This window comes from Orbicella faveolata, unplaced genomic scaffold (assembly GCF_042242905.1).
Source record: "Orbicella faveolata isolate gen_17 unplaced genomic scaffold, um_ofav_v1 contig_25, whole genome shotgun sequence".
NCBI classification, from domain to species: domain Eukaryota; kingdom Metazoa; phylum Cnidaria; class Anthozoa; order Scleractinia; family Merulinidae; genus Orbicella; species Orbicella faveolata.
Window position 1 is genome coordinate 19,142,929 of NW_028301553.1, and position 14,790 is coordinate 19,157,718.

At 37.2% G+C, this 14,790-nt stretch overlaps 1 protein-coding gene across 3 annotated transcripts in view; it reads left to right on the forward strand.

Annotated features, from left to right (window-relative positions):
- Positions 1-14,790, forward strand: part of LOC110065573 (nuclear factor related to kappa-B-binding protein-like) — a 173,532-nt gene that overhangs the window by 128,043 nt on the left and 30,699 nt on the right. For all 3 annotated transcript variants that reach the window (XM_089293603.1, XM_089293602.1, XM_089293604.1), the window contains exon 18: positions 6,334-6,416. In XM_089293603.1, coding sequence (XP_089149729.1) covers positions 6,334-6,416 — 83 coding nt within the window. The remainder of the gene's footprint in view (positions 1-6,333; positions 6,417-14,790) is intronic.

Genomic DNA, 14,790 nt, shown 5'->3' on the forward strand with positions numbered 1-14,790 from the left:
TCCTTGGACATTAGTAGTTATTGCTAGGGTGGCAGTGGAAACACTCGAGTGGGCAGTTTAGTGAGAGGGTTTAAAAGCTACCCTACATGTACATCTGTGAAAGCATTTATAATGTTAATGTGGGGGCCAGGGGTAACTCTGTACCACTAGTTGCATAGAGACTATGCTAAGAATCAAACATTTTTTGTAGATAGCGGCTTTCCTCATGTGCTCACATTGTGAGAGTTGTCTAGGAGGTGTGAGAGGTGTAAAATTGAAATGCACATGTGAAAATTAATAATAAATTATTTCCTTAGGGATGGCCTCCCAGAAATTGCACTTAATGAAGCAGCTCACTGTGTTTAATTTTTAAAGGGGCCGGCTTCAATGTTTGACTGAATATTCACCAAATTAAGGCAGTATAAAGAGAAAGTGGTAGCTTCCCTTTCATTTTTTGTATATTAATTGCCAAATTGTGTATTTGCATAGCAACCCTATTAAGGAAATATTTTTTCTGTGATGCTATGGCATTAAGACTAACTTACATATTTTACACGTGTATTATATTTTTGAAGAAAAGATACATATTGAAAAAATTTAATTATTAAAAATAAGGGATTAAAACACAATATTATTGTTGTTCCACTTTCATTTTCCCGTCTATCCATTCCTATTACGTACTTTCTCATAATACCTTTTGGTATCATGTTCTCTCAGAGTAAATTTCGCATAATACCTTTCAATATCATGTTCTCTCAGAGTACGCTTAGTACTTGCAGTTTGTCTGATTCTGGGAACATGGTGGTTATTATTTTGTCCTACAAGACAAGTTGTCGCAAAAAAAGTTAACTCCTTTTATAGTTTTATCGTTTACCTCATAATTTGCCTTTTCTGTCAATACTAAAATTGTTTGAATCAGCCCATTGGATCACATCTCAAAACTGAGTTTCAAAAAAGAGGGTGAAAGTAGTTATAAAAGAAGTACAAAAAACACATCTGCCTTGCGAAGAAAACCACTATACTTGTTTGTAATAAATAGATATAAAAGCAAATAATATAGAATCCGATACAACTAGTTTAATTTTAAACGAATAATACTGGGGAATGATTTCAGTCATTAACAAAGGACTGTCTGAAGTGCTCTCTGTACACACTTCATAATTGCAAAAATGACAAAATAGAATCTGTTTTATTTCGTTAAACAAAAATAAAGATAATTAGTCAAGGTAAAGGAGGTCTCAATGAATTAGAATGAAATAAATGTCCATAAATAAAAGCTTGTCAATTTCACCTGCAAGAAAAAAAAAAGAAACCAGTTCAAAGCAGATTTGATGGTGGCTAGGTTCAAATATATTGTGCTTAGCATTATTTTTGGCATAATTGATTTTGGAAAAACTGGCATAAATTTGCTGATTTTTAAAAAGTAGCACTGCTAGCATAATCAACACATTTTGGCAAGCCTGAAATCTTTTTTGTAGACCCATTGACTCCAAAACATATGCATATCATTTTTTTAGCCACATTTGCAGTTCACAGGAACCCCTGGGAGACCATTAAGTGGCAGTCAGCACAAGTTTACCAGAACCAGAAGTAGGTGTAGATGGTATGATCAGTCCCATTACCTCTCATAGGCCATGTTGGAAAATAGCGGACATACAGATGTACATATTTATATAGTGCACATAGTCTTTTATATGGTACAATATAATATTATTAGGTAACTTTCGTTGTGCTAAAGAAAACAAAAAAAAATGACTAGTACAAAGGAGCTGTCCTGGGCAAAAAGATGGCTAAAAGGGCTAAGAAGTGCTTCCATGAATAATGATAAATAAAAAAGTGTTGCATTTTTTCACTTAGTTTGCTTATTTTGCAATCGGAATAGTTTGAAAAACAGGTGGCATAATTTTGAAAAACGGGCATAATTTGAGCATAATTTAGACAAAAAATGAGCACTGCTAAAAGCATAATATGCTATGTTTACTAGCACAACCTGTTCGAGCTTAACAGCAGCACAAACTGCGACCCAACAAATTCTTCAATGAAATAGAGGTGCAAAAAAGCGCCATTCATTTCGTAATTACAAGCTTTTCAAATTGAAAATCAAAAAATTGAAAATCGAAAGGTCACATTTTTTTCACTTAGAAATCACTGAGCATATTTTTTTGACTTGAAACAAAAGGGGTGGATGAAAAAATCCTCAGTTTAAGTCAGTTGATGTTAGCAAAGTTAGGCCTGTTGCCACGTGTCAAATCCTGCCAAAGGGAAACACTTGTAGGATTTAGACATGGAAAAGAAATAGAATAAAATGGTAGGTTTCTATATTTTAATTCCCCATCCCCCTTCTTTTGTGGCCAAAAGTGATTGTTTAATGAAACATTTAAAACTTAAGATCTAAACAATTATCTTTTTCCTGTGGCAAATAAGAGATGGCATCCAGTCAAACTAGTCCAGGAATCAAGTTAAGTTCTAAAAGACCAAGACTAAGTTCCAACTATGACAAATGCATCAAATGTCAAACAGTCGAGAAAAACGATAAACTTCAAAATGGGATGGAGTCATCTGTTAATAAATTCATAGAATGTTCCAAACTAAGGAATGATGACATTTTCAGACGTGTTTCACCTGACCTCAAAAATAACACATTCTTACTAGAAAATGTTAAGTGGAATTAAATCGTGCCACAGCACCTACACTAGTAGTGAGAATGTTAAATACCATGCTAGCACACAACAGGATGCTTTGGTCTTACAACGTTCAACATCTGTCATGCTACGAAGTTCAGTCATAGCTACGAATTCAAACTCAAACCTGTGTATGGTGTGCCAGCAGGTTAAGTGTAAAGGAGAGAGGGATCTGACGCAGGTTGTTAATTTGCAAATCTATGACACATTGATGAACGCCGCTAAATGCCAAAATGACGAGACGTGATGATGATGAGGATTCGTGGCGAGGATCTGGTAGTTATGGAAGCCAGTACCACAGAGGTTGTTATCGAAGATATAGAGCTGCCGCATCATCATCTAAGTCTATTAGGGTTGACAAAAGTATCCAGGCTGAGTATGACATCACATTTCTGAAACTGATCAACAGAACTGAGCAAAAGCTGGTTAAAAAGGAAAGAGCCTACGACATGGCGATGCTGTCAGGTATGTACAAACGTCACCTTACTGATTCTGGAATGGAGAAAGCTGTGGTTGACACGAATAAATTTCAAAACTTAAACAGAAGATTAATTCAACACTGCCTCAAAAGGATACAATTCCATCAACAGCATGAGAGAAATAAATCTGAACTGAAATCTTGAAACACAGCCACTGAATGTATCTGACTAAAGTATAGAGAAGGCTACAGAAGTTTTACCTGCAAGGCTGCAGCAATTTTTAAGATGGTTGTTGCAATGTCAGAGAGCATTTGAAGGAGCTAGAGGGACTGCCCATTGACAACCACAAAGATTTGGATGAAAGTGTTCTAAAGAAGAACAAGAAAAGGAGTATTTTAGCTATTGGCCAAGATATTGTATCTTGTAATTCAGGGGGCAGGAAGAAAATGCCCAGAAATGTACGTAGACCTTGGGCTGGCTATGAAAACCGTGGTGTGGGGAAAGGAAATAATCACTTTGGTAAACCGTTACGGCCACTGTATAAAGTACTGGGAATGTACACAGGTGGACGCAAAATGAGCAGAAATGAGTTTGAATCAATTTGAAGAAGAAGATGGATATTATCAAGCAATGTTTCCTTTGAACATTGCTAGTGGCACATTTGTGCAAAGTGCTGCAGACAATGCAGACTACTTGCAGGATACCCTTGATGGGAACGAAAGTGTATACGTGATGAGTATGGCCTTTTACCAAGGGGGGTTCGCACTAGATCCAAAAAATCTGATACTCCCTGCGCAGAACATTGGCAAGGTCAGAACATGAGACAAAATTGTATGAGCTTGTGTGCACCAGTAAGACGCCAGTACCCACCTTTATCAAACAAGTCAAGGAAAACTTCTTTCAGCAGCGTGCAGAGGAGAGAGAGAAGTCACAAGGATTGAATTGGAAATGAACAGTCTTGCCAAGAGCACACTTCCTGCTTGCACACTTCATAAAACAGCATACATAGTTGACCTTCTGGCAGTAATTCAGATTTTGTCAAAAGAAAAGATGAAAACATTCGGAGAGCTGACACAATTACAGCAACTATTATTGCTAAATTCCAGTTTGCCAGTCAAGTCCATATTGTCCAAGACCGATATAATGTAGAAGACTCGATTAGGTCGGGAGAAAGATCCAGACGATCTCAGTGGATGGCCATAGAAATAAAGATTCAGAGGAGAGAAACGAAGTTACCTGCCAGTCTCAAGCATTATTTGTCCAGTGGAAAAAAACAAATCTAATTTGTTGACGTTTCTACTTTCTGATTGGCGTGAGAACCTTTCAACACAAGATGGGTCGGCAGTGAAAGTGACCAAGACATTAAAACAGAAAAGATGTAATTCCTCTCTATTTCGACCACAAGGAAGCAGACAGTAGGATATTTGTGCACTGTGAATATCAACAATTCTTCCAAGATGATCTCCGTTTTTTCTCTAGGCACAGATGTAGCGGTTTTAGGTTGGTATCACTTCAGCCAACTGTTCATTCAAGAGCTTTGGTTCCACACAGGTACTGGAAGAAACAGAAGCTTCATTCCCGTGCATGAGGCCATTGAAAATGTGGGTCCAGATGTGTGCAATCTTTTAGCAGCCAGGCATGCTTAGACAGGATGCAATTCCATGAGTAACCTAAACAGCATAGGCAAAAAGGGAGGGTTCACTACACTGAAGAAACATAAAGATGACCTTGTTGGACTGAAGAACCTGGGTACAGACTGGACAGTCATAAGCAATGAAACTTTGACCGTTTGTTTCAAATTTATCAGTCTTCTATATGGAGAAGCTACTACAAATTTGAACCACCTCAGCTACAAACCTTTTAAGAAGAAACACCTGGAGAGCAGCAAACGTCCGCCTACTGAAGCTAGTGCATTGTATTCAAAAGAGCCAACTATCAATGCTTCATTTGGAAACATGCCTGAGACAGGAGGCTTTCACTAACATCACCAGATGGAAATGGGTGGACCAAGGATGAGATGAGACACCTTGTTCCCAAATTGATGGAGAAAGATCCAGCTCCAGAAGGTCTCTTGGAACTGATTGTGTGCATGTGTAAGATGGGATGCAATGCGAGATGTTCTTGTCGGCGAGTTTGACTCTCCTGCGCTGCCAATTGCACTTGTGAAAATGAATGCAGTAACTTCCAAGAAAATGGCGAAGATGAGGACCTTTAACCCCTTGTATTATTTGAATTGTGACGTCATTCACGTGTGAAATAAAAATTAAGGCAAGTTTTACCCCTTGTCTCTTTTCTCTTTTAACGCGCAGCCATTATGAAACGTGAGAATCTCTTTCCCTGATGAGAGTTAATAGTTAATGACGACAATAGAAACTTATTAAAGGCGTAATCAGAGCGTCATAATTACAAAGCGGCAGACGAGATAATATTCAGAAATGTAAACTGCCTTTGCTTCAATCAAATCCCTCCTAATTGACTCAAAAAGACACAGGAACACAGGTAAATAACAGTACATTTATTTTTATCGCTGATAAAGTGTTCGGGTCCCCTGTGGTGTAACTGAACCTTTGACACACGTCCTCAAAAAGCATGACATTACAGTCGTTACAGATCGAACCATTGATCATCCTACGACAACAGTTCACGCACCAAAGTTTACGCCTTCGCTGGAATCACAGACAAAGGTCGTGTGCAAAATTCCTTGTGCCAACTGTTCGTGGTGCTACACTGGAGAGATGGGCAGAGCTTTCAACACCAGAAAAAAAGAACATTTCAGAAAAGTCAGGACAGCGGCCAAAGGCTCGAGGATTGCAAAGCATGCCTTGTCACATGATTGCGCTATTGACTGTGAAAACGCTTCACCACTATCATTGATAAAGGTGGTTTTTGAACAAGAAAGACACTGGAAGCGTGGCATACCAAACTGACTCCCAATGCGGACAACAATTCATGTCCACTACCTGGACATTATAGCGTTATTTTTAACAAACATTCATAATTATTTGCATTTCTGTTATTTTGCAATTTCACACATTTTTATTCAGATATTTCCTTTTTCCTCACTTCTTGTCGTTCACATTTTACCCGTCAAAGACGGTAGTTCAGGCAGTCCAAAGCTTGTAATTTTTTTTATCGTTTCAGCCTGAGATTGTTTTTAAATTTTTTTAAAAAATCCTACTACAGTAAAAGTAATTTTTTAATTAGAAAAGGTAAAAACTTGTTTAAATGTAAATAAATATATTGGGTTTTTTTAGGTTCCAACAGAGACTCGGATGAACAATTAATGTCATTATGTGATAACTGGCTACAAATCAAAGGACAACTTACAAGCAAGAAGGTAAGCTGTTCACTTACTGAGAGAGCTGTTTAGTGTGAACTTCTTCCACCTCTGTGCACCTCAGTCTAAATTAACTGTGAAGTCTAGTTAGGGAGCTTTACACCATGTTTACTGAAACCTGGGCCACCCAGACAATGAAAACCAATCATGTGGCAGAACTGAAACAATAGATTCCAACATTTTCAAATCCAGCCAATGAAATACCAGGTACAAAACAGTGAAATTTCAACTTGTTCGTTGCGATGCTCGTGACTATGGTGCTTTACTTCAGATTTTACATTTACAACCGTGATAAATTCAGTAGATTGACCGTTTTCCAGTGTGAAGGTACAGCCACACAAAATATCATCTTTTTAAAATCATAGAATAATAGATTTTGACACTTTTTTGTAAAATAAATTTCGTTCCTGTTGTCTCTGCGTGTTTCTATTTTTACACAGCTTTCAGTTGACATTAATGCAGCCAACCGTGAAATCCACCAACCAGTTCTCAAAGAAACTATCGCGTTCACTGTCTCCGCAGCTGTACATTTCAGAGTTTGACCTCCCTTTCTGGGTTATCAGTGTATTGAAATTCAAATGAATTTTTTTACCGCGTTGTACTATATATCAAAGACGGTGTCGTAGGAACCTTCCCTACTCAGAGACCATTTGAAGGGTTTCTTTTAAACAGCGGCAACAATATTCAGACCCTACACCACACACTCTGGTGATGTATATTTATGAGTGACACTCTTACGCAGCTTTTCTTTTCATGTATTTTCTAAACCAGCCAACTACCCCATAGAAAGTGCAGCATATCCTTCAATTCATGCAGGCAAAAGTACTAACAGTTTGAGCATGGCAATTAATCGATAAGCAACACTGAAGTCGCGTAAGCATCACAACGAACAAGTTGAGATTTCATTGTTTTGTACTGGACATTTGATTGGCTGGATTTAAAAATAGGACATTTGATCGGCTGGATTTGAAAATGTTGGAATCTATTGTTTCAGTTCTGCCATCTGATTGGTTTTCATTGTTTGGGTGGAACTAATTTGTATCCAGAACAAAGTTTGTATTTCAATGCATGAATTATCTACAGCAGATTTTGTTTTATACCATTAAATTTTAGATCAAAGTTCCTCAAATTCTTTTGTGGGTTGGCTCCAGTCAAAGTTTTAACTTAGTAAGTAGTCAGGCCTTGTAGGAGGCTAGTGAATACACCACGACTGGTAAAATTCATACAAAACTACATCCTGGACTCGAGTGGCGTGTTTCCATATCCTCACAAGTGGGATATTGATGATGTCATTTCCCGCTTTTCACAGTCAGTTTGTCTATATGTAAAAAAGAAAATTACACAGTGGCTTGGTGATAGAAATTTTATTTTCTTTTTTTTTCTTAAAAACAATATTTTACTCACTCGCTACACTCATTTGTAAAATTTTTTTTTGACCACATGAAAATAACATTCGCACCGCCGTGTAATATTCCCATAATCTTCATTTACTATAGAATAGCTGCGGCCGCACTATGAGAGTTACCCAGGTTATTTCTAATTAATCAATTACAGCTAATTGGGTTATCAAAACATTGTGATGCGGCTGCGGATGTTACTAAAATGGGGAAGGTGGAATGGGGAATAGGGAATTGAAAATGGAAAATTGAATTTTTCTTTTACGTTAACTTTTTATGGTAACCAGTCGTTTCACCTAAAAGTCATTTTGCCAACAAGTCGATTCACCTACATCGAAGTCGATTCACCTACACGATCAAAGTCATTTTGCCCACACGATTTGAGTCACTTCACCTACATTACAATATTACTTTACAATACTACTTTACAATACTAAAAAGCTAAAAAGTTTTCAATTCTGAAAATTGACAAGTAGGTTTACAATAATTATAGTAATGTTTTTCAGAAGGTATTCCACTGCGACGGCAAGGCTATGCTGAACGCTCTGTCTCAACAAATGAGCTAATAAACTTGAAGATCACCAACAGGACAAGCTCGTGTACCAAAAAAAAGAGAAACAAGAAGATCTGTTAGATCTCGTAACTGCACTTTTAAAATTTAACTGTTTTCTTAGCACTACAGTCGCAATGCATTGCACATTCCAAAGCAATCCTTGATGATTCATTGATTACTGTAGACACCACATTACTTGATCAACACAAACTGTATTATTGCACCATGAGTCGTAGCCGTTGTGAAATCTCCGATGACATAATAGTTTTAATCTGGAACTTTCTTTGGGATATGTGTGGGCATGAAGATATGAACACTATTAACAACAGCTTTTTTCCTGAAAAGTCACGATTAAATTTAATTGGTTTTTTCCCACAGCAAAGAAGTCACACAAGTCACATAATTCAAGAATTGCGTTATCCACGGCTACCTTTAGTACGGTGGTTATTTCCCTACCAATGACTTAATCCTTGCATGTTCTGACATGTTCTTTTCTTGGCTTGCAAATATTTAATTTTCCTTCCGATCTGTGAACTCGCTGTGATGAAACAGCCAAAGAATTTACTTCATTTGCCTAAAACCACAAGAAATACTTGCAAAATTGCGAATAAATTAATGACCGTCCCTTCTCACGAAATAAACTTGCAAAGTAAACACAATCTTATTTGTCATGTAGCGAAAGTGAAAGCTGCAACGTCAACGCATTCCATGGCTGACGTAATACCCTTTTTTTAGTGTATTTATTATTCCCTTTGAATCCAACGCTTCGATAAAACCAAAAGAAAATATAGTTTACCCGCAACAAAGAAAACAATATCCGTAAAATTGTCCGTGTATTACTGTTTTAACAGCTTCTGGCAGAAAAGCATTACACGCTGCGTCACTCAAAATTTGGCCGAGAGGGAGTTTGGGTCTGGTCACCGACAAAACTAAAAAACAAGAAGATCTGTTAGATCTTATATCCACGCTTTTAAAATTTAACTATTTGCTTACCACTACAGTCGCAACGCAGTGCACATTCCAAAACAGTCCTCAATGATTCTTTTGTTGAGTTATTTTTTTGTAAAAAAAATACCTCTTAGTCGGCGCGTCGGGTATGTTATGGACGGGTCAATGGGTGAGTGAGCGAGTGAGTGAGTGAGTGAGTGAGTGAGAGATGTATGTATGTCACACCAATCAGATTGGATCTACTATGAACAGCCAATCAAATTTCTTGTTGTAAAGGTAAATGGTACGTGAGAAACACAAGGTATGTATAAACATAAGGACTTTGGTAATTGAAAAATAAAGAGTGACGTGTATGTTGCCGGTTTGTGATTTTTAGTCCAGTTTGGAAGGGAGTGTGACAGTTACATAGGTACATTGGGTTGTTTTAGAGTGCATAATTTTCAGTGTAATGGTGGCTAGTTATGAACGAGATGAGTCTTGAGTTTTGAAGCAGTTCATGAGTAGTAGGCAAATGGCACGAGATATTTTTATTTTTAATTACAAAGGGTAATTTGATACTTTTGTTTTTCACAAGGAGTTAATTCAATTAGAGGTCACGAATCGTCGGTTCTAGTTCTTAGGACATGTTTTAGAGGAGACGAGACTATTTAGATTTGAAGCAGTTCTAACGTTTACAATAGTAAGTGCAGGTAACGATTGTTTTGTTCTTATTGCATGCAAATATAACGAGATATTTTTATTTTTTAGTTACAATGGGTAATTTGACACTCTTGTTTTTCACAAGGTAGTAAATTCAATTAGAACTGACGAATCGTCACCACTTGTTCCCACGAGATGTTTACTATTTTTAGTTACAAATGGTAACTCGACACTTGTTTTTCATATGGGAGTAAATTCAATTAGAGCTTACAAGTTATCGGCTATTGTTCCCAGGATATTAAACAAAGAAGAAGCTTTCATTTCTAGAGTGTTTTTACGTCTCTGCAGTAGCAGTTTAATAGTTTTATTTGATGAGCATTTTATAATATTCTTTCCAGTCCGATATTTTTAAAGGTAAAAAGTATGAAAACTGTTCAAATGTTCTTTGAAGACTTTGTGGCACCAAGTTAAAGTGCAATTTATTTAAATCAGACTTTCAACGTGTCAGAGAGGTTTTTTTCTCTTTCCGTCATTTTTCGGTGAAGTAGTGTTGTTGAGTTGTGTTGTGTAAAAAGGGTAAACTTACGACTCGTATAAAATGCGAAAAGTTCTCTTAACTTGAGTATTTTTGAGCAGAAATTCCTCTTGGGGGCTGGAAGGGCTCCCGAGGGGGTACTCCCAGAAAAATTAGTTGGGGGTGTGCAGCCCACTTCCCAAAACCCTTACCCTGTTTATGACCAAAATCTGCGATATTCCTTACCCTATTTATGACCTGACCAAAAATTCGAAACCGTATTTACGACCTGACCCTCAAATCGAAACCCTGTTTCAGACCTGCGTTATAATTAGCTCCCTAGTTCAAACCAATGTTAAATTACCGTAAACATATAAATTTGTGAAGGGCTTTTGTTGATTTTCTTTTCAATAATGATGAAAAAGTGGCTTCTTCTTAAAGCATACCCATATCAAGGCTAGAGTGCAAAAACCGTACCCTATTTATGACCAAAATGGCCAAAATCAGCTAAAATCGATACCCTATTTATGACCAAAACGGCTGAAAAACCATACCCTTCGGGGCCGCACAGACCTATATAGCCCATATAAGGGAGTCCCCCCCCCCCCGGGGGAAGGGCTACTTGATCGGTGAGTGAGGGAGTTATGCATGTGCACGTGTCAGACCAATCACAGTGTAGGTTGTATTAAAGAACGAATAAAATTGCCTGTTAGAAAATAAGATGGTATCTACATTAATCTGGAGACGTGTCAGATTACTGTAGTTTGTTCAGTCAAACATTTTAGGGCTTACTATTTAGTCATCTTACCATTACCGATGCAACATCTTATGTACATCATAAACTCCCAGTTTCTTTCTTGCTGTACATCGCAACCAAAAACACTTGTCAAGTCAACCAAATCATTACTGTAAACAGTTCCATGAATGCTCCTATCTCCGAGACTTATAGTTCACAAAAAAATAACTCTTGCACGCCTTGCGTGCCTATGTTTACTGTAGACATCACATCACTTGATCAACACAAACTCTATTATTGCACCATCAGTTGTAGCCGTTGTGAAATCTCCAATGACGTAATGGTCTTAATCTGGAACTTTCTTCGGGATATGTATGGGCATGAACGATGTGAACGATACGATAATGACACTGGTAACAACAGCTTTCTTCATTAAAAGTCATGATTAAATTTAATTGGTGTTTTCCACAAGTAAAGGGCTAGCAAAGTAGGCACACAAGTCACATAATTCAAGACTTCCGTTATCCACAGCTGCCTTTAGTGCGGTGGTTATTTCCCTACCAATGACGTAATCCTTGCACGTCCTGACATGTTCTTTGCTTGGCTCGCAAATATTTAATTTTCCTTCTGATCACCGAACTCGCTGTGATGAAACAGCCAAAGAATTTATTTCATTTGCCTAAAACCACAAGAAATACTTGCAAAATTGCAAATAAATTAATGGCCGTTGCTTCTGGCGAAATAAACTTGCAAAGTAAACACGATCTTATTTGTCACACAGCGAAAGTGAAAGCTGCAACCTCAGCACATTCCATGGCTGATGTGATTCCTTTTTTTTACACACATTTATTATTCCCTTTGAATCCAATGCTTCGATAAAACCAAAAGAAAATATATTTTATTCACAACAAAGAAAAAAATATCTGTCCGTTAATGTTTCAACAGCTTTTGGTGAATAAACATCACACGTTGCATGGCCGTGAGCAAGTTTGGGTCTGGTCACTGGCAAAAAAAATAAAATAAAAAACCACGGGTAGAACATGAATCATGCTCAGCCCGTGGCCGCGCAGTTAATAAACTTCATCTTTAACTTGAAATGATATGTGAGTGTGTACATATGTTTTCCTTGAAGCATGTTGAAGTGGCCTGCGTAAGGTGAGTGTGATTTTTTTCTGCTTTGTTGTCAACTTCTCTATTGTTCAGACTTGTGACCTTCTGAACAATAGATCGTTTTCACGTGATGTCATCACTTTCTAAAATCCAAAACGAAAGAGCCACTAAAGTTTTTGTCCTCATCAGGCACAAGAGGCAGTATATTTATATCTGTTTACAATTTTACAGCTCAATAGCTGCTTCGTTTGGAATCCAGAGCATTTTGAATTTCAGGGTTATGGAGGTGGGTGACACAAGGCTATGATCAAGTTTGTCGAAAAATATATACTTATCCCATGATTTTGAGCCTTTTTAGAAGTTAAAGCATTAGGAAAAGTGCTTATGTAAATGCTTGTTTGATCAGTACTGATAATCAGTTGCCTAGATAGCCAAAGTAAGTTCCAGATGTTTACACTATTTTCCGGCCGCCATATTGGTGTACCACGGAGGTACACCAACATGGCGTTTTCATACTGGGCTCTGTAAATATCGGCGAAACATTTCAACGAATATCTGAAGTTTGGGGAAATGCACAGGCCTAAAACTTGGAGAAGTGGCTTATTTAGTTATCTTCTATAACATAATTTCATAGCTTTTTCCACTGGATGGTTTTCGATTTATTTTTTATTGTGTGACAGTGAAAACGATCTATAGCAGCTAATTAGTGCATCACGCAAGGTAAGTGTGATTTTTAGTGTGATTTTTGTGTGGCCTACACAAAGTGTATAGTCACACTATGCCACAAGCTGATGTTTATTTGTCTACAAGAGTCAGTCATGTGATCTTGTGTCGTATGGCGCACTAGCCATTGTGGTCTCTAGTTTCCCCTGCTTTTAGTTTTAAAGGTAAGTCGGTTTGGATTTTGAGCTCAGTCTTGAGTTCTGCATCTCATCATTTCTTTTACCTGTCGAAAATCTAGCTTCATAATTAAGTACAAATAATGAAACCCATTTGCAATTGTTGTTTCACTTTCAGGTGTTCATGCAAGTCGACAAATCAAGACATCGGGAGTAAAGTTCCTCGCAAAAGCTAGGACAGAGGGTGTCTCAAAAACACAGACCTCGAAAACACAGACTGCAGACCGCAGACCTCGAAAACGCAGACCTTGAAAACTTTGTCTGTGTACTAATTGAAAAGCTTCGTTCTTTTATAAAATCAATGGGAAAAAGAAAATTTTAAAAAGCCCAAAACAATCATTGGGACCGGTTCAAGTTTATTAATAAATTGAGCTTACCCAAAATTTTCAAGATGGCGGACGCGTTGCTGTTTTCTGACTCTCTTCTCCTTTGATTGTAAGTGCAGCTTTCGTTTGCAGAAAATCGAGCATAGACTAAGTTGGAATATCATCAAGTAAGGTGTCTGCACCCATTAGAAAATTAAGCAATGAGAGTAACAAAGAAATGTTGGCAAATGAAGTAATGAACACGCTCGCAGGCGACATGCACCATTCATCAACGCGAAGTCACACAAGTGATTAGGATGAAGTTTCGTGACGGAAAAAAATCCCATTAAGTTAGCTAATTGAAGGCTTTCATACAAAAAGGGCATATGTAGCATTTTGGGCCGATTTTTATTTTTTGCAGGATCGAGCTAACTTTTGGCAGACTGACTTGTTTTGACATGAAAAGCATCATTGCATAATTGTTTTTGTTGATTTGCGCTTCGTTTTTGAGAAATAACGTATGCAAAAAAACTCAGTTTTCCAAGGGTATCTTTTGGAGAGGTGTGCAGTCTGTTGTCTGTGTTTTCGAGGTCTGCGGTCTGTGGTCTGTGTTTTCGAGGTCTGCGTTTTCGAGGTCTGTGTTTTTGAGACACCCCTAGGACAGACTTGGCATGTGTCCAGTGCAGGTTCTACAGGAGCCATTGTACTTTTGAAAACAACAACAGTTTATTTCTACTACTGCAAACAACTAAAAGAATTTACAAGATTATAGTTATAAATATATAAGAATTATAAATATATTAGATTATAATTATAAATAAATAAATAAACAGTACAGTACGTACAGTAGTGGGACACCCAAAATAACTAAAAAGCTAAACTAGTTGGGTGACCATAATTAAAATAATTAAAAATGTGAGAGTCAGGAAAGAGGCACAACAAATACATTGGTACACATGAATATCATAAACTTGGTACAAGAGTAAATATACAAAACAAAACAAAATAAATAGATATAAACCATCAAAATACCAGTAAAGATTAATAGAGACTAATGAAATGTGAAGTTAGTTCTTTTTTAAATTGATTAGAAGTACAACACTTGAATCTTTCATCGAGTTCATTCCATAATTTAGGTCCATTAAATCGAATATTAAATTTGCCATAATTTGTTTGAATTTTTGGAAGATAGAAAGTAGATCTAGATGCAAAGCAAGTGTTTACATTATGTTTACAAGATGTTTTGACAAAAAACGAATTAAAGATCTTTGGT